Below are 24806 nucleotides of genomic sequence, written 5' to 3'. Positions count from 1 at the left end.
CAGAGGGGAGGAGGAGCTGGGCACACAACCTGTGGACCGCCCGGACGGCCAGACAGCCACTCTCCGGGGCCGGGCTGGGGTCTCCAAGGGGCCCGGAAGTTGAGGGAGAGCGAGAAAACCAACTTGGGAGAGAGGAGTGACCTGGGGGCCGGGGGCGGAGTCGCGAGCGGAGGCGGAGAGAACCGGCCGCCAGCAAGGGCCCAGAGCCGCGAGCGCGGCGGCCCAGGAAGCGACAGCGCCGCCCACCCATCCGGGGCGAGAGCGCGCAGCGGCAGCGGCAGTCCGGTGGGGGGCTGCCCAGGCCTTCACCCCCCGTGACCCTGAGCCCCAGCCGCCCCCAAGATGATGAAGAGGCAGCTGCACCGCATGCGGCAGCTAGCCCAGACGGGCAGCTTGGGACGGTGAGTGTCACCCGCTTCCAGTCCCGAGTCTTACCCCCGCAGGACCCGAGGAGGCGTAGAAGGGTGCGGGGAGACGGGGTGTGGGAGTCTGAGGGCACCCGGCAGCCACCCTCTGACCAGCCAAAGCCTTGCCCTCTCTTGACCCTTTCTGAATGAACGCTGCCCGGATCTCCCAGGCAGAGCGGGAGGAGCGGACGCTGGCCCTTGGGGGAAGGGGCATTCCATCTCCGTACAGATAGGATGGGGCTGTAGGGGGGAGAATGTGCTCTCACCAAGGGTGCTGCGACTTCGCCAAGGGTGTTGCCCCTAGGAGCTTCTGAGTGGACAGTCCTCTTCACCAAGGGTGTTGCCCCTAGGAGCTTCTGAGTGGACAGTCCTCTCTGGCCTCATTTGTTCCCTCTGGAGATTGGGGCAGTTAACCACCTCTGCTTGGGTGGGGGAGGGGAAGGGTTCATTAGGGCCCCAGTCCATGGGGGAGGGGAGAACAAGGGTCCTGGCCTGGTGTGAGGAAGGGCCTGCCCCTGTCTGCAGCCTCTCTTCTGCTCCCCCCACCCAGAGACCTCCTGCTTCTCTATCTTGCTTCTGCTTTTCCCAGACTCAGGTGGAAACATCCCCAGGTCTCCCTGTTCCCACAACCCCAGCTCCTGAGCTGGGGGAGAGTGAGGGCAAGGCCGGAAGTTTGGGGAGCTTCTGAGGGCCTATCTTCTCTGCTCCTCTTCCCCAGCCTTGGGAGTTCCCCATTCTCTGAGCCCAGGGGAGGGCCCTGGGTGTCCAGAAACCTGGTTCTAGTCTCACACTGGCACAGACACCTGTGTGAGCCCTAGGGCAGTCAGGCCACCTTGCTGTGGGTTTCCAGGGGGTCTCAGCATCCCTCATGTGTCCTGGGGCAGGGGCCTAGGGCCTGTGCTCCCTTGCCACAGCTATACTCACAGTCCTATGTGAACTGACAACCCCAGAGTCTGAGCTCCCTCACTTCCCGTTCTTGGGGCCAGCCTGGGCCTCCTTTTCCTGGGGTGGGCAAAAGAGAAGCTTTGACCCTGTGTCCCGAAGCTGGGCCTGTGCAGGTCTCCCAGCACCCCCTTTAGTTTCGCCCATCTGCTCTCTCTCTCTCAGGACACAGCCCTGGGTGGAGAAGGAAAAAGTCTTGTATCCTATTCCCGCCCCCATGGAATGTGCTCTGACTGGGATGAGGCACACTGGCCACCCAGGGCGGGTCCCACCTGGGAGGGGCACTGGAAGCTACTGGTGCCCTGCTTGGGGGCAGGGGAGGCCGGGGCCTTCCTAATCCAAGCCGGCTCAGCAGCAGCTCTCTCCCCCTGCAGCACCCCTGAGACCGCAGAGTTCCTGGGTGAGGACCTGCTGCAGGTACATGCCTGGGCCGGCAGGTGGGCGGGCAGGCTCTTGCAGGCTGTCAGAGAGAGGGCTGTGGGGAGGGAGTACCAGGTAGAGGCCTGGGTTGTCATTTCCCAAGATGATGGTCATGGGGTCCTTGCAGGGAGGAAACAGGTTCCTGCTTTGGGGACACAACTTTCCTTGATCCTAACCCCACCCACTCCCTACCACACCTTTCTCCCAGGTGGAGCAGCGGCTGGAGCCAGCCAAGCGAGCAGCCCACAATGTCCACAAACGGCTGCAGGCCTGTCTGCAGGGCCAGAGTGGGGCGGACATGGACAAGCGGGTGGTGAGCAGGGGTCCCAGGAAAGAGAGCCCTGAGCAGGAGGCCTCAGTCCAATTGGGGGAATGTGGTTGGGACTGGGTCCTCTCTGCCAGTCTGAGCCTCTGGCACCAAAGGCCAGAATGGAGACTGCCCTGTCCTATGGCCAAACTGGCACTATGGTCAAGAGACATTATGTCTTCCCCAACCCATCTGGACGCTGCCTCCCTCTACACCAATCCCTGGTCTCTCTGATCTCAAAGCTAGTAGTCCCTATGACTCCAGTGGGAGTGTGGGGGGCATGTTTTGGAATCAGTCAACAATTCAGTGTGGCCAAAACAATTAAATGTGGTAGGAGTAGGGAGTTGGGGATCAGGGCATCAAGGAAGGGAGAGCTCAGAAGTGGCTAGATTAACCACATAAGCCCTGGGGCAGGGGAAAGAGTCCCCACTCCAAGGCCACCTCCTTCCATTCTTCCTCCAACTGTGTGACCTCGGGCAAACTCCCTGCCTTCTCTGTGTCTCAGTTCCCCACTCTGCGATGGGACTTGGTCATCCCTTCCTGCCCAATCAAGTGGCTTCTGGAAGGCGGAAGGAATGGGGGAGAGAGGATGCCAGGTGGATGGGGGCACTGTACATGGTCACAGCGGAAATATCACTTATCCCATGCCTGTCATCCTGTTTCCCTCCTGGGTTCCCTCCTCCCTGCCCCAAGGGCCCTGCCTGATGCTCGGGCACTTGCACTCATCTCTCCCCATCCTCCCTGCAGAAAAAGCTTCCCCTCATGGCTCTGTCCACCACGATGGCCGAGAGCTTCAAGGAGCTGGACCCTGATTCCAGCATGGGGTGAGCACAGACAGGATCCAGCCCTCACCTGGGAAGGCCAAGAAGCTATCTGGGCTGCATGGGGCCAACATTAGAGAAATGGTCAGGCCGTGTCCAGTTCAGTGAGGCCTAGGAGGGTACTGGGCTGGCCACAGATAGAGAAGAGATGGGACGGGCAGGAAACAATGGGGAGGAGAGGCCCCCCAGTGCTTCCAAGGAAGGCAAGGGGATTTCAGAGCCTGGACCCACTGGTTACTGTGTCTGCAGGAAGGCCTTGGAGATGAGCTGTGCCCTCCAGAACCAGCTGGCCCGCATCCTGGCTGAGTTTGAGATGACTCTGGAGAGGGATGTCCTGCAGCCACTCAGCAGGCTGAGTGAGGTGACATATCCCCAGATTCCCTAGCCTTCTAGCTCCCTCCTCCCCCAGCCCACTGACTCCCACCCTCATGCCTGCCCTCAGGAGGAACTGCCAGCCATCCTCAAGCACAAGAAAAGCCTACAGAAGCTTGTATCTGACTGGAACACCCTCAAGAGCAGGTGGGAGCCACAGCTGTTGGTGGGGGGACCCTACCTGGTTCAACTCACGGAGATGATCATAAAGCTTTTGGGCCCTAGCAACACGAGGAGGACACCACAGGGTCCTACTGGGTATGGTGTATGTACTTGTACACACATGTGGTCCACAGGAACACATATGAGGATACTTCAAGGGTGTGTACATGCTTGTCACAGCTGGTGCTGAGGGTGAATCGGAAGTCTAGGAAAGCCTAATCCTCGGAGATCCCTTGAGTTGCCCCGCCCTCCATGCAGATCACTAAACCTACCACCAGGGGGCAGCTCAGTGCACTCATTGCCTAGGCTGGGCAGAGGCCAAGGGCCAGTGGTGCTCTGCGTTTATATCCATAAATCCTAAAATCCTATGTATGGAGGGACACTTGGCTCTGCGCATGCAACCAGGCTGGTAACCAGCCCACCTTGGGGTCATCCCTAGGCTTGCTCAGGCAGCCAAGAACTCAGGCAGCAGTCAAGGCCTGGGAGGAGGCCCCAGCAGTTACAGCCACACCACCACGGCCAACAAGGTGGAGACGCTGAAGGAGGAGGAGGAGGAGCTAAAGAAGAGGGTGGAGCAGTGCAAGGTGAGGGGGCACTTGGAGTTCCCTGGATGTGTGGGCGTGGGTCCTGTCCCCATTGCACAGACAAGGAAGCTGAAGGTCAGAGAGGTGACGTGACTTGCCCAGGGCCACAGAGCTAGGAAGCAGGAGACCTGGGGTTTGTGTCTGTGTGCTGTCTACACCACACACATCCCACCTGGGAGGCAGAGACCTGGTCTGTTCCCTGGAGTCTCAGTGTTTGCTGAGCAAGTGAGTGAATGAATGAAAGGTAAGTGAAACAATGGTTGAGTAGTGAATAACAGGCACTGTGCTGAGGATATGGGAGGAAGACTAGCAGCTGTAAAAGCTCCTCCAGAGTTCAAGAGGTTCTGATGGGCTGGTCCCATGTTCAAACATTGGCAGAGAGAGGAGACTGGCTAGGACCTTCCAATGTACAGTTGTGTGGCCTTAGGAAGGTAACAAAGAACCCTCCAAGTCTCAGCTTTATTGTCACCTGGGGTAAGCTCTCCCCTTTCTGTCTCCAAGGACGAGTACTTGGCTGACCTGTACCACTTTGCCACCAAGGAGGACTCATATGCCAACTACTTCATTCATGTGAGTCAAGACTAGGCTCCAGCCATCTAGAGCTTGGGGGCTGGATGCCAGAGCCAGGGGCCACTGAGACCCTGTGAGATGGTAGGAGCTTGGAGGAGGGTCTGCTTTTATAGACCCTGGGGAAGGAGTAGCTTCATCACTTCCCCTGAGGGTGTGTCTTTTCTTCCCACAGCTCCTGGAGATTCAGGCCGATTACCATCGCAGGTCACTAAGTTCACTGGACACAGCCCTGGCTGAGCTGAGGGAGAACCACAGTCAAGCAGGTGGGGACAAAGGCAACCTCATACTCCTGGCCCCACTTTGCAAGGCAACAGGGAGCTATGGATGAGTTCTAAGGGCTGGATTAGATCTGTGATGCAGAGATTGCTCTGGCTGCCATATGGACAGTGTAATGAAGGGACAGGACTAGAGGCAGGAGACCTATTAGGAGACAGCAGGGAGGTGATGGTGGCCTGGGCAAGGGTAGAGGCAGTGGAGGTGGGCAGGTTCAAGAAATATGATAGTTATTTTCACATGTGTGTATGGACAGTTGGGTGGAAGGTGGTACTATCCTAAGGACATCTGAGCCACGCCTGCCTGACTTCCCAGGGGTGGGAAGACTCTGGGCTACTGACTTGTCTCATCTCTGCAGATATCTCCCCCTTGATGACAGCAGCCCCCTCCTCCAGGGTGTATGGGGTATCACTAGGGACTCACCTACAAGACCTGGGCCGGGACATCGCCCTGCCCATTGAGGCCTGTGTCATGATGCTGCTTTCTGAGGGCATGAAGGAAGAGGTGCGACCCACTGGGGCAGCCAGGGAAGAAGCATGGGGCCCCTCATTCTGTCCCAAACCCCATATGCTGCCCTGTCCTGCTGCCTGTAATTCCTTCACTACAGCACAAGTCCCTGGGAGAAGGTGGGGCCTCCTGGTGCTGAACTGACACTACCTCCGCTCAGTGACTGTCAAATGAGCAGGCACAGGACTATGAGCCTCTGTAGTCCTTGCTCCATTTGATGATCACAGTAGTCCCGAGAGGGGCCCCTTATTGACCGCTTTGTACCAGGGGGAGACAGAGGCAGAGGTTACGTGTGCCCAGAATCACATGAGAAGGTGGCACTGAAACCAGGGGCTCCATAGTGCAGTCACTGTCACATGCTGGCTATACCTGTCCTTTGTACCTTAGTGTTGTTAGTACATTGCCTCCTTTCCTGAAGAGAGACCCTTTGGATGTGGCAAATACCCAAAGATAGACTTGGGCTTCTCAACAGTCCTGCTGGGGTCTCCTTCTTCCCTTACACTTCTACACAAACTCCTCTCTCCCAACTTTCCTTAGCTCCTTCCAGACTTCCCGGCCCTGCCCTTTGCTCAGAATTCTAGACTTTGAGAGTCAAGAGGGGCCACAGACAGTGTAGTGTCCACTCTGCCCACCAGACCAGTGAGGACAGAGGCTCCGTAAGGACCAGCAGCCTACCCCAGGCTATGAGTGAGTCAGCGCCTCCCAGCCCAGGTATCCTGCCCTGCCCACCTTCTATCACCCCCTCCTGCTCTCTCTCCCACCTCAGGGCCTCTTCCGTCTGGCTGCTGGGGCCTCAGTGCTGAAGCGCCTCAAGCAGATGATGGCCTCGAACCCCCGCAGCCTAGAGGAGTTCTGCTCTGACCCCCATGCTGTGGCAGGTGCTGGTCCAGATAGCCCTGGGCAGGAGGTTGGGGGAAGGGATGCAGCTGCCTAAAATGATCCCAACATGGTTTGGCTTTAAGGCATAATATTCTGCTGAGGATACATGGATACATAGGGATTCTTTGTTTTTTTTTTTTTAGACAGCATCTTACTCTGTTGCCCCAGGCTAGAGTGCTGTGACATCATAGCTCACAGCAACCTCAAATGTCTGGGCTCAAGAGATCCTCTTGCCTCAGCCTTCCAAGTGGCCGGGACTCCAGGCATGTGTCACCACTCCCAGCTAATTTTTCTATTTTTGCTAGAGATGGGTTCCCACTCTTGCTCAGGCTGGTCTCAAACTCCTGAGTTAAAGCAATTCACCTGCCTCAGCCTCCTAGAGTGCTAGGATTACAATCGTGAGCCACCATGCCTGGCCACATAGGGTTTTGTTTTTTTTTTTTTTTTTTTTTGTAGAGACAGAGTCTCACTTTATGGCCCTCGGTAGAGTGCCGTGGCCTCACACAGCTCACAGCAACCTCCAATGCCTGGGCTTAAGCAATTCTCTTGCCTCAGCCTCCCAAGTAGCTGGGACTACAGGCGCCCGCCACAATGCCTGGCTATTTTTTGGTTGCAGTTTGGCCGGGGCCGGGTTTGAACCTGCCACCCTCGGTATATGGGGCCGGCGCCTTACTGACTGAGCCACAGGCGCCGCCCCACATAGGGGTTTTTAACACACAGGGTTCACGATAAACCCCTGAAATATACACACATTTTTCTGGTGACAAGATCACTAGCCTTCCTTTTCTCAAAGGGGCTTGTGGCCCCAAGAAACTATCAGACTTAGACACATTAATGTGAACACAGGCTGGAGGCTCCTTGTGCCTGGAGAGAGGGAAAACACGTTGGGGGGCTGCCCCTCTACCTCTGACCTCTCCCCCATCTCCACCTCAGGTGCCCTCAAGTCCTATCTGCGGGAGCTGCCGGAGCCCCTGATGACCTTTGACCTGTATGATGACTGGATGAAAGCAGCCAGGTGAGGAATCAAGGGAGAGGAAAATGGGGAGGAAGAGGCTGCAAAGGTGTGGCCCCTGACTCCTGACCAGATGTCCCTCTCTCTTCAGCCTGAAAGAGCCGGGAGCCCGGTTACAGGCCCTCCAAGAGGTGTGTAGCCGCCTGCCCCGGGAGAACTTCAGCAACCTCAGGTGAGCCTAAGCCTACCTCCCCCAAAAGTCAGAGCCCAGGGTGGCGCCTGTGGCTCAAGGAGTAGGGCGCTGGTCCCATATGCCAGAGGTGGCAGGTTCATACCCTAGCCCTGGCCAAAAAAAAAAAAAACCCACAAAAGCCAGAACCCAGCTGGGACTCAGGGGCCCTATGTTTGAGTCCAGCTCTGTTACTGTGTCCTAAACAATATTTCTGATAACACACCTTTGATGTACTAGTCATATTTTTTAAAAATACTAGATGTTGAAATATACAATACCTCTAAGCTTTGAAGCCCCTCTGCCCCTGTGTGGGCCTGGGTAGTGTCATCTAGAAAATGTAGATCTTGGGTGGCGCCTGTGGCTCAGTGAGTAGGGCGCCGGCCCCATATGCCGAGGGTGGTGGGTTCAAACCCAGCCCCGGCCAAACTGCAACCAAAAAATAGCCGGGCGTTGTGGCAGGCGCCTGTAGTCCCAGCTACTCCGGAGGCTGAGGCAAGAGAATCGCTTAAGCCCAGGAGTTGGAGGTTGCTGTGAGCCGTGTGATGCCACGGCACTCTACCCGAGGGCGGTACAGTGAGACTCTGTCTCTACAAAAAAAAAGAAAATGTAGATCTTAACAGTTCCTACCTTGTAGGGAGGCTGGGGACTCTCAGCTTAGCTCTGTGCCCAACACTTAGTTAACACTCAGCAAATCAGCTGATTTAACTATCAAAAATTTAAAACTATTCTGCATTGAGTCTGGTTAAATACACACACAAAAAATTTTAAACCATGGTTCACACCTGTAATCCTAGCACTCTGGGAGGCTCAGGCAGGAGGATTGCTTGAGGCCAGGAGTTTGAGAACAACCTAAGCAAGACTGAGATCCCATCTCTTTAAAAAAAAACAGATAGGGTGGCGCCTGTGGCTCAAGGAGTAGGGCACTGGTCCCATATGCTGGAGGTGGTGGGTTCAAACCCAGCCCCGGCCAAAAAAAAAAAAAAAAAAAAACAGATAAATTTTAGTGGGATGTGGCGACACATGCCTGTAGTCCCAGCTACTTGGGAGGTTGAGACAGAGGATGGTTTGAGCCCAGGAATTGGAGGTTGCTGTGAGCTATGATGATGCCACAGCTCTCTAGCCCAGGTGATAGAACAAGCTTGACCTTGCCTCAAAAGAAAAAAAAAAATGGCTGGGAATGGTGGTTCATGCCTGTAATCTTAACACTCTGGGAGCCAAGGCAGTGGATTGCCTGAGCTTGTGGCGAACCAGCGTGACAAAGGGGAGTGAGCCAGAGTGGAATGGGTGGGGAATGAGGAAAATACAGCGTAAGAGAAGACACAGAAACGAAAGATGGGATCAGGAGGTCTGACTGAGCTAATGGCTTCAGCCAGCACCAAAGCATGCTTTATTTTATAGTATCGGTACAGGGTTGTCCAGGGGGGAGTAGCATAGACCATATGGGGAAATAGCATAAAGAAAAGACATAATTGTGGTCTTACAGTAGTAAATGACTTTAATAAAAACAAATCATCTTGTTAATGGTTTCTACTCAATTTCATTAACATATGACAAGAACTAAGAAGGCAAAGATCACAAGGATCTCTGCATAGTTAACTAGACAAAGAGCTAGGTGACTTTTGGCAGAGGGAGCATGCAGAAAGGAATATGGCTATTTTGAGAACAAAGGAAAAGCAGTTGGGGGTTCATTCCCTGAATGTTCCCCAGGCTGTGGGGGCCCTGCCATATCACAGCCTGCTCTCCACATGAGCTCAGGAGTTCAAGACCAGCCTGAGCCAGAGCAGGATCTCATCTCTTAAAAAAAAAACAAAAACAGCTGGGTATTGTGGCAGGTGCCTGTAGTCCCAGCTACTTGAGTGGCTGAGGCAAGAGAATTGCTCAAGCCCAAGAGCTGGAGGTTGCTATGAGCTGTGACACCACCGCACTCTACCCAGGGTGACAAAGTGAGACTGTCTCAAAATATATATATGTGTGTGTGTGTATATATATATATATATATATATATATATATATATATAAAATAACCATCATCTCGTACAGCGTCTTTCCTGCTCTTTGGAAACCCTAAGCTGTGGAGTTCTCAGGGCACAGATGCATTGGTGGGTGTTCATGACCCCACATACCTTGCCCCTGCCGAAGCCTACCTCCTCCCCACCCCCAGGTACCTGATGAAATTCCTGGCACGGCTGGCTGAGGAACAGGAGGTGAACAAGATGACACCCAGCAACATTGCCATCGTCCTAGGGCCCAACCTGCTGTGGCCACCTGAGAAGGAAGGGTGAGAGGCCATGGGTCAGGAAGGGGGTAGGAGGGAGACAGTTCCCACCCCAACCATCTGCTGCTTGTTGTTCCTCTGGGCCTCAGTTTTCCCATTCATGGAGGGGTCAAGTGACTTCTCTTCTCAAGGCTACCACAAGGAACAAGTTGATGGTACCATGGACCCCACAGGGGTTTGGAGATAGGCCTTCTGGGTAACGGCAGTGATGGAGTACCTGGTGGCCTAGTGTGGGGGATGGGGGCCCAGAGGTCTGGCTCTGTCTTTTTACCTTTCAGGAATGGGCCTTAGCTCATCCTCATGCCCTCCATCCATTTCCTCATCTGTAAATTTCAAAGAAGTTATATAAACTTTGAGAGTTTGTGCTTTGTGAATTAGATGAGATGATGAATGGAGAAATGTTATATAAACTGTAAAGTCATATGTGACAGGTCGTTATTTACCTGGCCACAGATAGCAAAAAGATTTCATCTTGTGTGCTGAGTGCAGTTCCTTGGTAGAGGATGTCTAGACAAGACTGAAGGACAGCAGCACCCACAGCTCAGTGGGTAGGGTGCCGGCCACATACACCGAGGCTGACAGGTTCCAACCTGGCCCAGGCCAGCTAAAAACAATGACAACTGCAAGGAAAAAAAATAGCCAGGTGTTGTGGGGGGTGCCTGTAGTCCCAGCTACTTGGGAGGCTGAGGCAAAAGAATCGCTTAAGCCCAAGAGTTTGAGGTTGCTGTGAGCTGTGACACCACAGCACTCTACCAAGGCAACAGCTTGAGACTCTGTCTCAAAAAAAAAAAAAAAAAAAGACTGCGAGGGAAAATGTCCTTGATATTGTTGATCCCTGCCAACAGGGATCCTATTGGTCCTCAAGGGCACAGCACAAGGCCATACTGAGAGTTGGGGTCATAAAAATTTTGCTGAGTGGAGGAGTCACTTTGTCTCCCTTTATGTCCCAGGGACCAAGCCCAGCTGGATGCAGCCTCGGTGTCCTCCATCCAGGTGGTGGGCGTGATCGAGGCACTAATACAGAATGCAGACACCCTCTTCCCCGGAGGTGAAGTTCCTGCTTGCACGAAGGCTCCCCTCTGTGCCTTCCCTCTGCCTGGCACTGTCTCTGGCAGTCCTATCGATTCACCATGAGGCCTGGAGGAAATTGCTTCTCCACACTGAGCCTCAGTTTCTCATCCCTAAGCATGGCAACAATCCTGCCTGCTTTCATGAGGCTCATGTGGGAGTGGGAAGCCAAAACATGGCCCAGACCATTTCAGGGAAGAGGGGGAGCGGCCAAACATGGCCTAAGTGGTCCAAGAGTCAACGCCTGCTCCTTCTCTCTCTAGACATCAACTTCAACGTGTCAGGCCTCTTCTCAGCCCTTGCCCCCCAGGACACAGTTGGTGACAGGCTGGCCTCTGATGAGCTTCCATCCATTGCCATGCCCAGCCCAGCCACCACCCTGGCTCCAGTTCCAGCCCTAGCCTCATTGGCTACCAAGGAAAGGTGAGGACTGAGGAGTGCAAATGGCCCCTGTCCTGGCCTCACAGACTCCCAGCCTGAGATACCATCTCTTAGGATTTCAAGCAGCATTTTAGCAAATGTGATTATTGGTATTTTCCTCCCAAAGACTAGCTCTCCCAGTCTGGAGAGGGTAGGGTCTCAGCCTCTGATGAATTCCCTTGTTCACTGCATGGCAGTTTGCTGAGGGCCTACTGTGTGCCAGGCACTATTTCCAACCCTGGGGATTTAGGGAACTGGGGAGATGATCATTGCAGAATCTATAAATACTTTCCCATTTTCTCTTCCATCTTTCAAATCTAGAAAGGCTTCATGGTTCCATGTTGCTTCCATACCAAGTAGGTATTAATTCACTATACCACAGACTGCCATGGCACAGACGGTGACTTTCCTCAGCAGACCAAGACAAACAAATGCTGCCCTTAGAGCTCAAATTCAGGGCTGGTGGGGAGAGAAGAGAGAATCAACACATATATCCACAGACATGGATGTGTGGCAGGGATGGTGCTGAAAAGCAAGTTAAAGCAGGAGACAGTCACGTGGGGCCCTGCTTTAGTGCTGGATCAGGAAAGGCCTCCCTAAGGCTGAGACACCCAAGCAGAGACCCAAAGGCAGCCAAGGGTGAGCGTAGGTCCTCCGATGATCAGAGTATTTCAGAAAGATCCCACAGATGCTGAGCACTGAGGCAGAGGGCAGGCCCTGCATCTCAGCTCCCATCCTAGCCTACCTACCAGGCAGGTGGGATGCCCTCCTGACCTTGTCACAGGGTCACATAGCCAGAGCTCAGTGGACACAAACTCTGGCCAATGCCAGAAGCATCTTTGTTGGGGGGGATGAGGGGGGGACGCAGATCCCTAGCACAGCTGCAAGGTGGCAGGGAGCAAGTGCTCAAAGGACCCAAACTCTGCCTGACAAAATTCCAGGAGACTTCTGGGAGACGCTAAGCCCAACCCTGACCCTCTCCTTCTCTCAGCAGGTCAGAGGCTGAGGCACCCCCCAGACCAGCCTCCCCCAGAGTCAACAGGAGCCCCCTGGAGGCAGCTGCCCCATCAGAGGATGCAGCTCGAAAGAGTGAGTTAGTTGGCTACAGTAGAGGAGAAGGGGACAGGAGGGTGGGCAGGGAGGGGGGATGGGCAATCTAAGTCCTCCCATCTTTTTAGACAGCTGGGCAGACCAAGAATTGAGGTGTCGAAAAGCCCAGTTTTGCCACCTGGTATCCTGGGTCTAGATTCCAGCTTTGTGACCCTGGGCAGGTATAGTCACCTGTCTGACCCTCAGCTTCCTCTTCTGTGTAATGAAACAGTAATCGCCCTTACCTTGTAGGGCTGTGGGGAGCAGTCAGTGGTGTTGTGGGGAGAGCATCTGGCCCTAGCACATAGCAAATGCCCATTAAAGATTAGCCACAGGAGCACTGGAGCACTGAAGGCCTGTCCCTGAAGAAGCCCAGAGATCAAGAGTGCATAGTAGGGAGGGAATCTTCAAGGGGGAGGGCAATGAAGGAAGATGGTAGAAGTGGGAAGAAGCTGGGGGTCCTCCTTCTGAGCCCCTCTGGAGCACTTGCCTGTCCACTTGGTGGGGACAGGTAAGGAGGGTGACTGGCACACTTGGAGGCCCTGCTCAGCCCCAGAGGCAATGGCCTTTTCCACCTGGGTGTACAAGCATAGAGCGGGAGTCGGTGGAGTAGCTGCGGGAAGCTCTGGACCAGGAGCTGGCAGGTGGTTCAGGCGCCTGCCTGGAGGAGGGGGTGAGTGGGGTTGTTGGCTCACCTGAGCACAGAGCCTTAACTACTCGAAGGGCTATCACAGCATCACTCAAGCTGGTCCTCACATCGGCCCTGGGAGGTTGAGGCTGTCACCCTGTGTTATCAATGAGGAAAGTGAGGCCCTAGGCAGCAAGCGAACCACCCCAGATCCCCCCGCAGGTGGAGCTAGAGCCAGAGTCTCAGCCCCTTGGCTGTCTCATGAGGTTGGAACTGCTCAGTGGATTCTAGAGAGCTGGGGGTGGGCCATTCAGGAGGGCTTCTGAGAGGAGGTGAGCAAGCCACAAGTGTCAGCAGGGACAGATAGCATCATTGATTCAATAGCTAGAAACCCCTACCTGGCACCCATAAGAGGGCCTCACTGGGTTTATGTCCTGGGGAGGGAGACAAGCAGTGACTGAGTAAAACAGAAACAGACAAGATCATTTCAGAAGACAAAAAGCCCTACAAGGAAAGCAAAACTGGAAAACGGGCCAGAGTGACTGGGGTAGGGGGTGGGGTGGTCAGGGAAGGCCTTTGAGGGGAGAAGGGCAGGAGTGACCTGAGTGACGGGGGCCCAGCCATGCAAACCTGTTCCCAGCAGGAAGAATGGCAGCTGCAAAGGTCCTGAGGTGTGGTCACACTCCGAGGGTTTATCACAGGCCACAAGCCACTTGGATGTTTAACTTCCCCTCCTTTCCTTCTTCCACAGCCAAGCGCCCAGCACCAGCCCGGCCCACCATGCCGCCCCCTCAGCTCTCCAGCCCCCGTACTTCCCCCCCAGCCCCAGCCCCGCCCCCACCCCCTGGCTCTGGCAGCCCTGTGATGCCCCGAGCTCTGCCCCGCCGTTTGGTTGGCAGCAACCTCCGGGCCCCCACAGTGCCACCCCCACTGCCTCCTATGGCCCCCCAGCCTGCCCAGCGCCAGAGCCGGCGTTCACCAGCATCCCCCAGCCCAGTCTCTTCGGGCACATCTGTGCAGGTGGACCTGGCGGTGCCCACAGAGGAGGGAGGGGCCGCTGACACTGCAGTGGAGCGCCCCACTTCCCCAGCTATTACCCCTCAGCCCCGGCACCGGAGTCTCGCCTCAGAGACCGACTGAGGGGCCAGCTCTCAATGTCCCTTCCCTCCCATCTTATCTCCCTAGGACAGCCCTTAGCCCTCCCAAGGGTTAGGGGCCTCCAGCCCTTGCTCACAAGTGTCTCAGTGCCTGCTGGGTTGGCCAATGGCCAGGAGGGCTCAGGATAATCCTCCACTTCCAGACCTTTTCCTCTTCCACCCTGGGTTTGAGGTCCCCCCATCACACTCCCCACTCTCTGGCAGGGTCCCAGAGGAGCCACCGGAAGGAAGGAGAGGCTTGCCTGCTCCTACAAGACTTATTTTTCTCTTGCCAACGTATTTTTTATAAGTCTGGTAAATAAATTATTTTGGACAAAACTGGGGCAGCTGCCTGAATGATAGTTTTCTTTTCTGTCCTTGAAATAAAGAAGGCACTTTCATAAAGGGGAACAAATTACATATTCTTTGCCTCCTTTTTTCCTGTCTGAAATGATAACTGCTGACATTTTTAGAGCTTTCACTGTGCTACACACTGTGCTTTTCTGTGCATGATTTCCATTTCATCTTTCAGTGAAGTTAAATCCCATTGCCTCTGACAGATGAGGAGACTGAGGCTCAGAAGTGGCCTGCCAAGGTCACAGGGCAAGTAAAACGGGGACCTAGGACTAGGACCTGGTCTGACTGATTCCAAAGCCTGACTTGTTCCTCACATTCTGGGCAATTTCTCAACTTCTTAGTATTCCAGTTTTCTCATTTGTGAAACAGTATAACAATTCCCACCATGAAAGTGTTCTCAGGACCAAATGAGACACTGATAAAACACAAAGCACCACCCTTGGTACACAGATGTGACCGATAAGCGCTGGCTGCTGCTACTGCTGTTTCCTCCAACCATCACTGGGAGAAGGCAGTGAAGGCTCCCCAGGAGTAGGAATGGATCTGCCCTCAAACTTTCTCTAAGGTTGCTGTCTGCCAGACCCGGGAATTAGCTCCCCGCCTCAGCCCTTACACCTAAGGAATTCCTGGAAACAGGCAAGAGACGTGACAATTAGAATCAAGTGCACGGCACCAGAAACCTATACTAGCCCAGTTAGGACTGGGTCATTAACCCAGATTGGCGTGTAAAGTATTGGGGGTAGGAGTAGTCAAGGAGTAGTCAGTAGTCACCTGGAGGAGGTGACATCTAAGAGGTTTATTTTTAAGGAGCTGGCCATGTGAAAAATTTAAAAGAATCCTTCATTCCCAGGCTTTAAACCACTGGCTCCTCAAAGATCCCAAGACCAGCGGTTCCTTCAGATCAAAAGCCTGCAGTCGCCTAGTCACTGCCCTGTGTAATTAGCCACTGCTGCTCTGGCTCCTTCCTTCTCTGGGGTGTTCCAATGACAGGCTGCCTGTACCCCAGTGCTTCTCCACCAAGTCCTCACAATAGAATCCCTGTAATCAAAACCTTGCCAGGCACCGTGGCTCACACCTGTAATCCCAGCACCTTGAGAGGCCAAGGCAAAAGGATAGCTTCTGGCCAGGAATTCCAGACCAGCTTGGGCAACATAGTGAGACTCCATCTCTTTAAAAAATAGAAAAATTAGTTGAGTATGGTGATATGCACCTGTTGTCTCAGCTCCTGAGACGATGAGGCGGAAGGATCTATTGAGCCCAAGACTTTGGGCCTGCAGCGAGCTAGGATCCTGCCACAGCACTCCAGCTTGGGCCACAGAACAAGACCTTGTCTCTTAAAAATAAAAACAAAAAAATAAAAACACCAACCAACCAAAAAATGCCCAGGCCCCACCCAAAACAATTAAATCAGAACTTCTGTGCTGCTACTACTCATTGGTATTTTTAGAAAGTATTTGTCAAAAGACGAGCTGTATGTGCATTTAAGATCTACGTTTCTTACTGTATGTAAATGACATAGCTCACTGCGGAGAGCCACTACACTAGATGAAGGGCCCCGACACCCAGGAAAACACCAGGCGCTTTCTGCCCCTCTCAGGACTTCCCTCAGAGCTGGGGTGGCCCACAGTGCAAAGGGCAACAAGACTACACCTTATTGAGCATTTGTTTTCCTCCTAGTAACCAGCTCTTCTAAGCTTATGAATGGCTGAACTAAGGGGTTATTCGCGTCGCGTTTTTTAGTTCTAGCTCCTTATTGGTTAAGAAGACGGTCAGTCTCTAAGGCTTCCACCCCTGTGAAAGGTTAGTCGACATTGAAACTCGGCAACGATTAGTCCAGCAGAGATAGAGGCGGGGCGAAGGATTATACTAGTTCTCCATTGGTCGTTTCTCCTCCGAGATTCCGCCCCTTTCCCCAAGTTCCTTACGAGCGCGGCCTCGCTCCTCTCCCAACTCTCGCCGCCATTGGCCGCAGACCAGGCCGTCACCCCGCCCCCTAACCCTCTCGGCGCGCCGATTGGCGGCTGCGGGCCCGGCCCAGACGAGCGCGCCGTGCCCGCGGAATGAGCGCAGCGCTGGCCGCGGAGGGCGGGAGGCTGGCCGCCTGCATGGCGCGCTGCGAGCGGCTTCGCGGCGCGGCCCTGCGCGACGTACTGGGCCGAGCGCAGGGGGTCCTGTTCGACTGCGACGGGGTGCTGTGGAACGGCGAGCGCGCAGTGCCGGGCGCTCCGGAGCTGTTGGAGCGGCTGGCGCGGGCCGGCAAGCCGGCGCTGTTCGTGAGCAACAACAGCCGGCGCGCGCGGCCCGAGCTGGCCCTCCGCTTCGCGCGCCTCGGTTTCCGGGGGCTGCGCGCCGAGCAGCTCTTCAGCTCGGCGCTGTGCGCCGCACGCTTGCTTCGCCAGCGCCTGCCCGGGCCGCCGGACGCGCCGGGCACTGTGTTCGTGCTGGGCGGCGAGGGGCTGCGTGCTGAGCTGCGCGCCGCGGGGCTGCGCCTGGCTGGGGACCCCAGCTGCGACTTGGGCGCGGAGAACACCGCGGCCTCGCGCGTGCGCGCTGTGCTCGTCGGCTACGACGAACACTTCTCCTTTGCCAAGCTGAGCGAGGCGTGCGCGCACCTGCGCGACCCCGATTGCCTGCTTGTGGCCACCGACAGAGACCCATGGCACCCGCTCAGCGACGGCAGCCGGACCCCAGGTGAGCGCGGGGCTGGAGGGGAAACCGACATAGGGGACGTCCTGTGCGTTCGCCTCCACGCCTAGGGGTGAGGGGCGGGGAAGGGGCGTCTCCGGATGGCAGGTGGGGAACCTGAGAGATGCGAGGAAGGCCCAGGGTGCTTTCGTGTGTACGTCTGGTAATTCCTGTAGCCACTACCCTGTAAGGGGAGCAGTTGGGTCCCCGTTTGGCAGTTGAGGAAAGTGAGGCCCTTTGTGGCTCAGGGAGTTGCTGGCAGAATTTTGCCCCACCCACCATCAGAGTGGGATTGGAGGGTTGGAGAGGAAGCCTGGAAGATTTGTACCCCTATGGAAGGGTTGGAACACCATTCGCAGAGGCAGGATGCATTCAGGTGTGTGAGGAGCACAGGAAGTGAGCTATGACCTGAGTTTCAGTTTCAGCTCTAGCTCCACGCAGTTACGTAACCTCCAGGCTTCTCTGCCTGGGTGTGAAATAGGAATACTCATCATGCCAGTTTCATCCAAGGGAACCATGATTAGGGTGAGTGCCTGGCACATAGTAGGTGCTCAGATGAGTTGTAGCCAGAGTACCCCCATGTTGTTACAGAGAGCTTTAGGAAGCACCTCATTAGTCTGTTCTTATTTATTTGCAAATTACTCCAGAGATGAGAGTTATTGTCTTTTTTTTTTTTCAGAGACAGTGTCTCACTTTATCGCCCTAGGTAGAGTATTGTGGCGTCACAGCTCACAGCAGCCTCCAACCCCTGGGCTTAGGCGATTCTCTTGCCTCAGCCTCCTGAGTAGCTGGGTATTGTCTCATTTTTTCAGTTAAAGAAACTGGGGCATCTACAGTCCTAGCTACTTCAGTGCCTGTAGAGGAGGATTGCTTGAGGCCAGGAGTTTGAAGCTGTATTGTGCTAGATAATGGCACCTGTGAATAGCCACTGAACTCCAGCCTGGGTAACACAGTAAGACTTTAAAAGAAGAAACTGAGGCTAAGAGAGAGGAAGTGAGCTTCCTAAGAGTGTACAGTGAGTTAGTGACAGGGTATGGTATCTGAACTTTGCTCCTGTGACACCGATCCTTGATGCAAGGCACTCTTCACTCCTGTCTTGTGTATTCAGCTCTGCGGAGGAGGCAGGAGCAGACAGAGCCACTATTTGGTGGGAGGCCAGAGCTAGACTAGAGCAGGTGGCAGCAGAGGTGAACTGGCATTGTGATGAGTGTGTGTGGTTAGGTCAATACCCCAGTCAGGCTGGGGGCCTGGACAAATCTGTCACTCCCTCTCTGTTGGCTACTGACCCAGTCATTTATACCAAAACCCTGGAAGTCAGGGTGGTACTGAACAAGGTGAAGCAGACATAAGATTTTTTTTTTTTTCTTTTTCCTTCTGTGGAGTGCTGTAGCATCATAGCTCACAGTAACCTCAGACTCCTGAGCTCAAGCGATTCTCTTGCCTCAGCCTCCCAAGTAGCTGGGACTACAGGTGCCCTTTTATTTTTATTTTTTTGTCTTTTTAGGTCTGGTTTATTTCACTTAGCACAATGTTCTTGAGGTTCATCCATGCTGTAATGTATCAGAATTTTCTTGCTTTTGAAAGCTTTTAATATTCCATTTTATGTATAGACCACATTTTGTTCATCCGTCAATGAATACTGAAGTTGCCTCTACCTCCTGGCTATTGTGAATAATGCTGAAATGAATCTGGGCATCGAAGTACCTTTCTGAGATCCTGCTTTCCATTCTTTTGGACTTTTTTGGGTTTGTTTTCATGTTCTTTTTTTTTTTAATTTTAATTTTTTTATTAAATCATAGCTGTGTATATTAATGCAATCATGGGGTACCATGCGCTGGTTTTATATACAATTTGAAATATTTTCATCACACTGGTTAACATAGCCTTCCTGGCATTTTCTTAGTTATTGTGTTAAGACATTTATATTCTAGGGGGCAGTGCCTGTGGCTCAAAGGGGTAGGGCGCCGGCCCCATATGCTGAGGTGGCAGGTTCAAACCCAGCCCTGGCCAAAAACTGCAAAAAAAAAAAAAAGACATTTATATTCTACATTTAGTAAGTTTCACATGTACCCTTGTAAGATGCACCCTACGTGTGGTCCCACCAATTATCCTCCCTCCCCTCCCTTTCCCCCCATTATTTTTAGAAACAGAGTCTCACTCTGGCTCAAGCTGTGAGCTCAGGCAATCCACCTGCCTTGGCCTCAGAAGTGCTGGGATTACAGGTGGGAAGCACAGCCTAGTGCCAATGGGATCTGGGAAAGCTTTCTGGAGGAGGCATGTTGCGGTGCAGGGTGATAATGTGCCAGAAGACATAGACACAGTGTTATGATGGGGCAGCAGGGAAGGAATCTATAGTTCTAGGACTCAGAGGTCCTCAGACTACGGCCTGCAGGCCACATGAGGCGGTGTGATTGTATTTGTTCCCATTTTGTTTTTTTACTTCAAAATAAGATATGTGCAGTGTGCATAGGAATTTGTTCATAGTTTTTTATTTTAACTATAGTCCTCAGCTCCAACGGTCTGAGGGACAGTGAACTGGCCCTGTTTAAAAAGTTTGAGGACCCCCTTTCATGGCTCTGCTCCAGACTTACTTGCTGCATGACCACCTCAGCCTCAGTTTCCCCATAATCTGATGTGAGAGCTTTGGTCAGGGCTCTCAGCTATAGCGGCTCCTGCCTGCCTGCCCTAAGCCAGACTATGAAAAATGAATTTTCCCTGGGGGTCTTAAAGCTAAGGCTGTGGGTTGAAAGGTTCCCTGGGGCCCAGGAAGGCTGCTCTTAAGAAGCTGAGAAGAGACCAGACCTTGCCCATGCATGCCTCACTGGCCTATGCATGAACTATCACCTCTGTGGTCTCACCGCCCACCAGGCTGTGCCCACCCACCCTGGTGGTCACTCCCACAGCCTAAAGGGGGAGAGGCAGAGCCTTAATAGATACAGTGCATATCAGAATGCTGCAGCTTTGAAATAGTGTATAGAAATATGTATATTGGCTCTGCGCCTGTAGCTCAAGCGGCTAGGGAGCCAGCCACATACATCAGAGCTGGTGGGTTTGAATCCACCCCAGCCTGCCAAACAACAATGACAGCTACAACTTAAAAATAGCCAGGCATTGTGGCAGGCGCCTGTAGTCCTAGGTACCTGGGGAGTCTGAGGCAAATGAATAGCTTAAGCCCAAGAGTTTGAGGTTGCTGAGAGCTGTGACGCCACGGCACTGTACCCAGGGCAACAGCTTGAGACTCTGTCTCAAAAAAAAATGTATATTAATAAAGGCCTTTATGGCTCAGCTCCCATAGTGCCATGTGGTTACAGTGCCAGTCAGTCACATACACCAAGGGTGGCAGGTTCAAACCTAGCCCAGGCCAGCTAAGCAACAATGACAACTGCAATAAAAAAAATAGCCGGGTGTTGTGGTGGGTGCCTGTAGCCCCAGCTGCTCAGGAGGCTGAGGCAAGAGAATCCCCTGAGCCCAGTGGTTGGAGGTTGCTGTGAGCAGTGTGACTCCATGGCACTATACCCAGGGCGATAAAGTGAGACTCTGTCTCTACAAAAAAAAAAATAGGGGCGGCACCTGTGGCTCAGTGAGTAGGGCGCCGACCCCATATACTGAGGGTGGTGGGCTCAAACCCGGCCCTGGCCAAACTGCAACAAAAAATAGCCAGGCGTTGTGGTGGGCGCCTGTGGTCCCAGCTACTCGGGAGGCTGAGGCAGGAGAATCGCTGAAGCCCAGGAGCTGGAGGTTGCTGTGAGCTGTGATGGCACAGTACCTTATCAAGGGCAATAAAGTGAGACTCTGTCTCTACAAAAAAAATAAAATTAAAATTAAAAAAAAAAAAAAATAGCCAGGCATTGTGGCAGGCGCCTGGGTCCCAGCTACTTGGGAGGCTGAGGGAAAAGAATCACTTGGGCCCTAGCCGGGCATTGTGGCGGGTGCCTGTGGTCCCAGCTGCTCGGGAGGCTGAGGCAAGAGAATCGCTTAAGCCCAGGAGTTGGAGGTTGCTGTGAGCTATGATGACACAGCACTCTAGCTAGGGCCACAGCTTGAGGCTCTGTCTCAAAAAAAAAAGAAAGAAAGGAAGAAAGAAACCTGAAATAATACAACTCTTCCACCCCCAGTTCCTTCTCCCCTGCCCCATGGGCCTCCTAGAGCGTACATTTACATTGTTGCCACTTGAGTCAGCATCTAAAAATGCCCAGTTAGAGGAATGCATCATCAGCATAACATGCAGCAGCCTTAGTCGTCAAGTTAGGTGGAAGGATGGTGGTCTGAGGGACAGTTATATTCATAGACCCACCACTACCACCACCAGGATGCTTGCTCCTCCAATAGGGTTCTTTATTGCGTTGCATTTACTGGGCCTCAGTAAATATTAGCTGAATGATTGAAGTGGGACATAGGGGTCCAAAGATGACCAGCTCCGTCATCCTGGTGGTAAAGGATGAAGCTGACAGATCTGAGGCCATTCTTGAGCTGAGAAAAACACTTTGGGGTGACTCAGTTCCATCTTGGAAGGAATTGCCAACTAAAGGAGCAAATGGCTTTTTTCTCCTGCTGAGTTCTTGAGAAAACAAGCAGGCAAGGCCTAGGTCAGATGTCAGTGTCAGGGAGAACCTCCCAGTGAACCCCGACCCCGTGACACTGCAGGCATTCCTTCTCCTTATCTGGAGGCTGAGGGGCTAAGGATTCTTGCTGTCCCCATCCATTTTTCTTTTTGTGTCTTTGGCTTAACCAAGTGACTGTTGTCAGGTGTGAGAAGGGAGACAGGAGGCCTGGAGTGTTTGAGCTCAGACCAATGGAACACTGATAAATGTGTAACAGTCAAAGGAGCCTTGGTTTTTGCCATTTGCTGACTTCTGTGGTGCAAATACTCCCACTGTGGCTGATTTCGAGCTGTCAGTGTGAAGTCCCTGCATGTGGGGTTGAGAAGAGCCACAGTGCCACACCATTATATAGCATTCCCACCCGGACCAAGAGAATTTGCCTCCAGAGCAGAGGTCCTCAAACTTTTTAAACGGGACCAATTCACTGTCCCTCAGACTGTTGGAGGGCCGGCCTATAGTTTAAAAAAAAACTATGAACAAATTCCTATGCACACTGCACATATCTTATTTTGAAGTAAAAAAACAAAATGGAAACAAATACAATCACACTGCTGCATGTGGCTCGCGGGCCGCAGTTTGAGAACCCCTGCTCCAGAGCATAGGTAACAGTAAAATGTGGTCAAATCATTAGGAAGCTCTGAGAACTTATGTTTTTTTTTTTTTTGGCCGGGGCTGGGTTTGAACCCGCCACCTCCGGCATATGGGACCGGCGCCCTACCCCTTGAGCCACAGGCGCCGCCCGAGAACTTATGTTTTAAAACATAATGGATTTAGTTGAGAGTTTATAAGTTGTCCCTTAATAGTAGCTTCCTTTAACAACTAGCCCACAAAATTCCTGAAAAAGAAACAGTCTGCATCCCCAAATCAGTACAAGCCAGCCCAGCACACAACTGGGTCAGACTTAACCTGAATGCAGATGTTTTGCTGCCACTGGTGAAGCTGTGTGACCCTGGGCAAGTGACTCATTGTCTCTGAGCCTCGTCTTTCTCATCTGTACAGTGGTCTTCCATGAGCACCCAGCATGGCCTTGGCAGTTTAGAATGTGCTTAGTAAATGGGGATTATCATCATCATCTTTTGTTCAGGCACATTAGTGTGACGGCAGAATGTTCTGGCACAAAGACATGCCTGTGAGACGAACACAGTGGACTCACTGTGTGGGGCAGGATGGTACTGGACTAGGAGACAGGGTTGTCCTTTTCTAAACAGCCCTCCTATTGTAAGGGCTCCTTGGGTGAGTTCCAGCTTCTGGCTTCTAGTTACTGTACCCACAGACATCTTCCAGCGTGTAGCTGTTTGTCTCCAGTTGGAATTCTCTTCTTGCTATCACTCCCGTGGGGGAGGCTGCCTGGGTCAAAGGTACAAACATTTCTGTGCTCTATGTTCCAAAAAGGCCCCACCAGTTTCTGCTGCCACGTACACGGGTTCTTGTAGCAATGACCACAATCACTTTTCCATTTGCAAAGCGCTCGCCCCTGTGGTGCTTACAGCACCCCTTTGGAAGCAGGTGTTACTTGGGTCCCTCTTTTATAGCAAATCCAGGGAAACTCAGAGAGGTTGAATGGTTGAGGCTGAGAGGCAGACAGTTGGCAGGGTAAAATATTGACCCTCCGGCAGGACTGACTGAGCCAGGCCCTGTTTACAAGGAGTAGCTCATCAAGTCTTACTGTACCTACATGAGATGAGTCCATTGATAGCACTTATTAGGGGTGGAAAAATGGAGGCACAGAGATGTTAACTGGCCTGCCCAAGAATACTGGAGATGGAGTCTGGAAGCAGGCGTCTGGTTACAGCCTGTGCTCTTAACCACTACACTAAGCCTGGATAGGAGGCTTTCTGACCCATTCCACCCTGTGCCAGGCTCGCTGGAATCCCAGTTTCATGCCTTCTGTTGACCCTACTGTCCTCCTTCTGACAGAGTCTCCCCTTTCCCTACAGGCGCTGGGAGCCTGGCCGCTGCGGTGGAGACAGCCTCGGGACGTCAGGCCCTGGTGGTGGGCAAGCCCAGCCCCTATATGTTCGAGTGCATCACAGAGCACTTCAGCGTAGACCCTGCCCGCATGCTCATGGTGGGTGACCGCTTGGAGACCGACATCCTCTTTGGCCACCGCTGCGGCATGACCACTGTGCTCACACTCACGGGTGTCTCCAGCCTGGAAGAGGCCCAGGCCTACCTGGCAGCTGGTCAACACGACCTCGTGCCCCATTACTATGTGGAGAGCATTGCGGACTTGATGGAGGGGTTGGAGGACTGAGCCCATTTGACCTGCTGCTGCAGGCCCACTCTGTCCCCATTCCCTGAACCTGTACATGGAGGCAATGGTCATGAGTCGCATTAAGTGCCACCAACTCCCTGGCCTCACTTTCTGCACCCTGGTGGGGCTAGGACCCAGGGAAGGTTTGTGGGTTCTTGTACCCCCTGCTAGCAGTGGCTGGGCATTCTTTGCTATCCCAGGAGCTGGTCCCCCATGGGTTCATCTTGGCCTAACCCAGCCAGGTGGCTTTATATCCTGTTACCTCCGCTCCTTGAAACCTGGGCCCTAATGCCAACTTGAAGATTTACCCCAACCCTGAGCAATTAATCCTCTCCCCTCTCTGTGGGGCTTCTAGAGCTCTACCTGTCCCTTATGTCCTGGCCCTTGGGTTCCAGTTGACCAATTAGTGGGTCTAGGTAACTGCAGTTCATTATTGTTCTAAGTAGACCAGTCTGAAGGCTAAATGATAGTGATTCATCCATGCTGGATTCTAAGGGGACCAGTCACCAGGCTAAGTGACATTGACCATTACATGTCCTAGGTCTTGGGACCCATCAGGACACCAAGTTATAATGACCCATTGGTCTCTCAGATGCTGAATAGGATAATCCAGAAATCCACGATAACAGTGAACTCTTGATAATATGGGTCCCACTGAATCAATCAGATTTTAGTTATTAAATAAGGGTCCAAGTTCTGAAGAAACCTTGCCTCCATAAGGATTGTGATCCAATGGCCTACTCAGTGGCTCTGGGACTTCTGTAGCCCACTTCCCCACCCTTTCCTGGTCATGGTATTCGTCCAGTGTTGATGGTGGCCACAGCTTGGAAGGTGGGCTTTTGGGTCCCTTCATGTGGTCAGTGTT

At 53.2% G+C, this 24806-nt stretch overlaps 1 protein-coding gene across 6 annotated transcripts; it reads left to right on the top strand.

Moving 5' to 3' along the window:
• On the top strand, positions 1 to 24482 carry LOC128581332 (chronophin). Of its 6 annotated transcripts, none has more exons than XM_053584009.1 (18): positions 1 to 401; positions 1724 to 1766; positions 1978 to 2082; positions 2824 to 2900; positions 3147 to 3258; positions 3340 to 3416; positions 3871 to 4015; positions 4517 to 4585; positions 4758 to 4848; positions 5217 to 5362; positions 6132 to 6243; positions 7178 to 7259; positions 7348 to 7428; positions 9590 to 9706; positions 10654 to 10751; positions 11035 to 11194; positions 12186 to 12280; positions 23625 to 24482. In XM_053584009.1, the coding sequence occupies exons 1-18, from the start codon at positions 343 to 345 to the stop codon at positions 23939 to 23941; spliced, it is 1986 nt and encodes a 661-aa protein (XP_053439984.1). In that variant the 5' UTR covers positions 1 to 342; the 3' UTR covers positions 23942 to 24482. The 6 variants fall into 6 exon arrangements, with proteins under 6 accessions (XP_053439984.1, XP_053439980.1, XP_053439979.1 ...); XM_053584005.1 differs by lacking the exon at positions 23625 to 24482 and adding an exon at positions 13660 to 14446; XM_053584004.1 differs by lacking the exon at positions 23625 to 24482 and adding an exon at positions 13660 to 14446 and having other exon boundaries at positions 12183 to 12280.
• The last annotated feature ends 324 nt before the right edge of the window (positions 24483 to 24806 follow it).

The sequence above is a fragment of the Nycticebus coucang genome, chromosome 3 (genome assembly GCF_027406575.1).
Source record: "Nycticebus coucang isolate mNycCou1 chromosome 3, mNycCou1.pri, whole genome shotgun sequence".
Classification (NCBI taxonomy): domain Eukaryota; kingdom Metazoa; phylum Chordata; class Mammalia; order Primates; family Lorisidae; genus Nycticebus; species Nycticebus coucang.
This window is presented reverse-complemented; position numbering and strand designations above follow the sequence as displayed.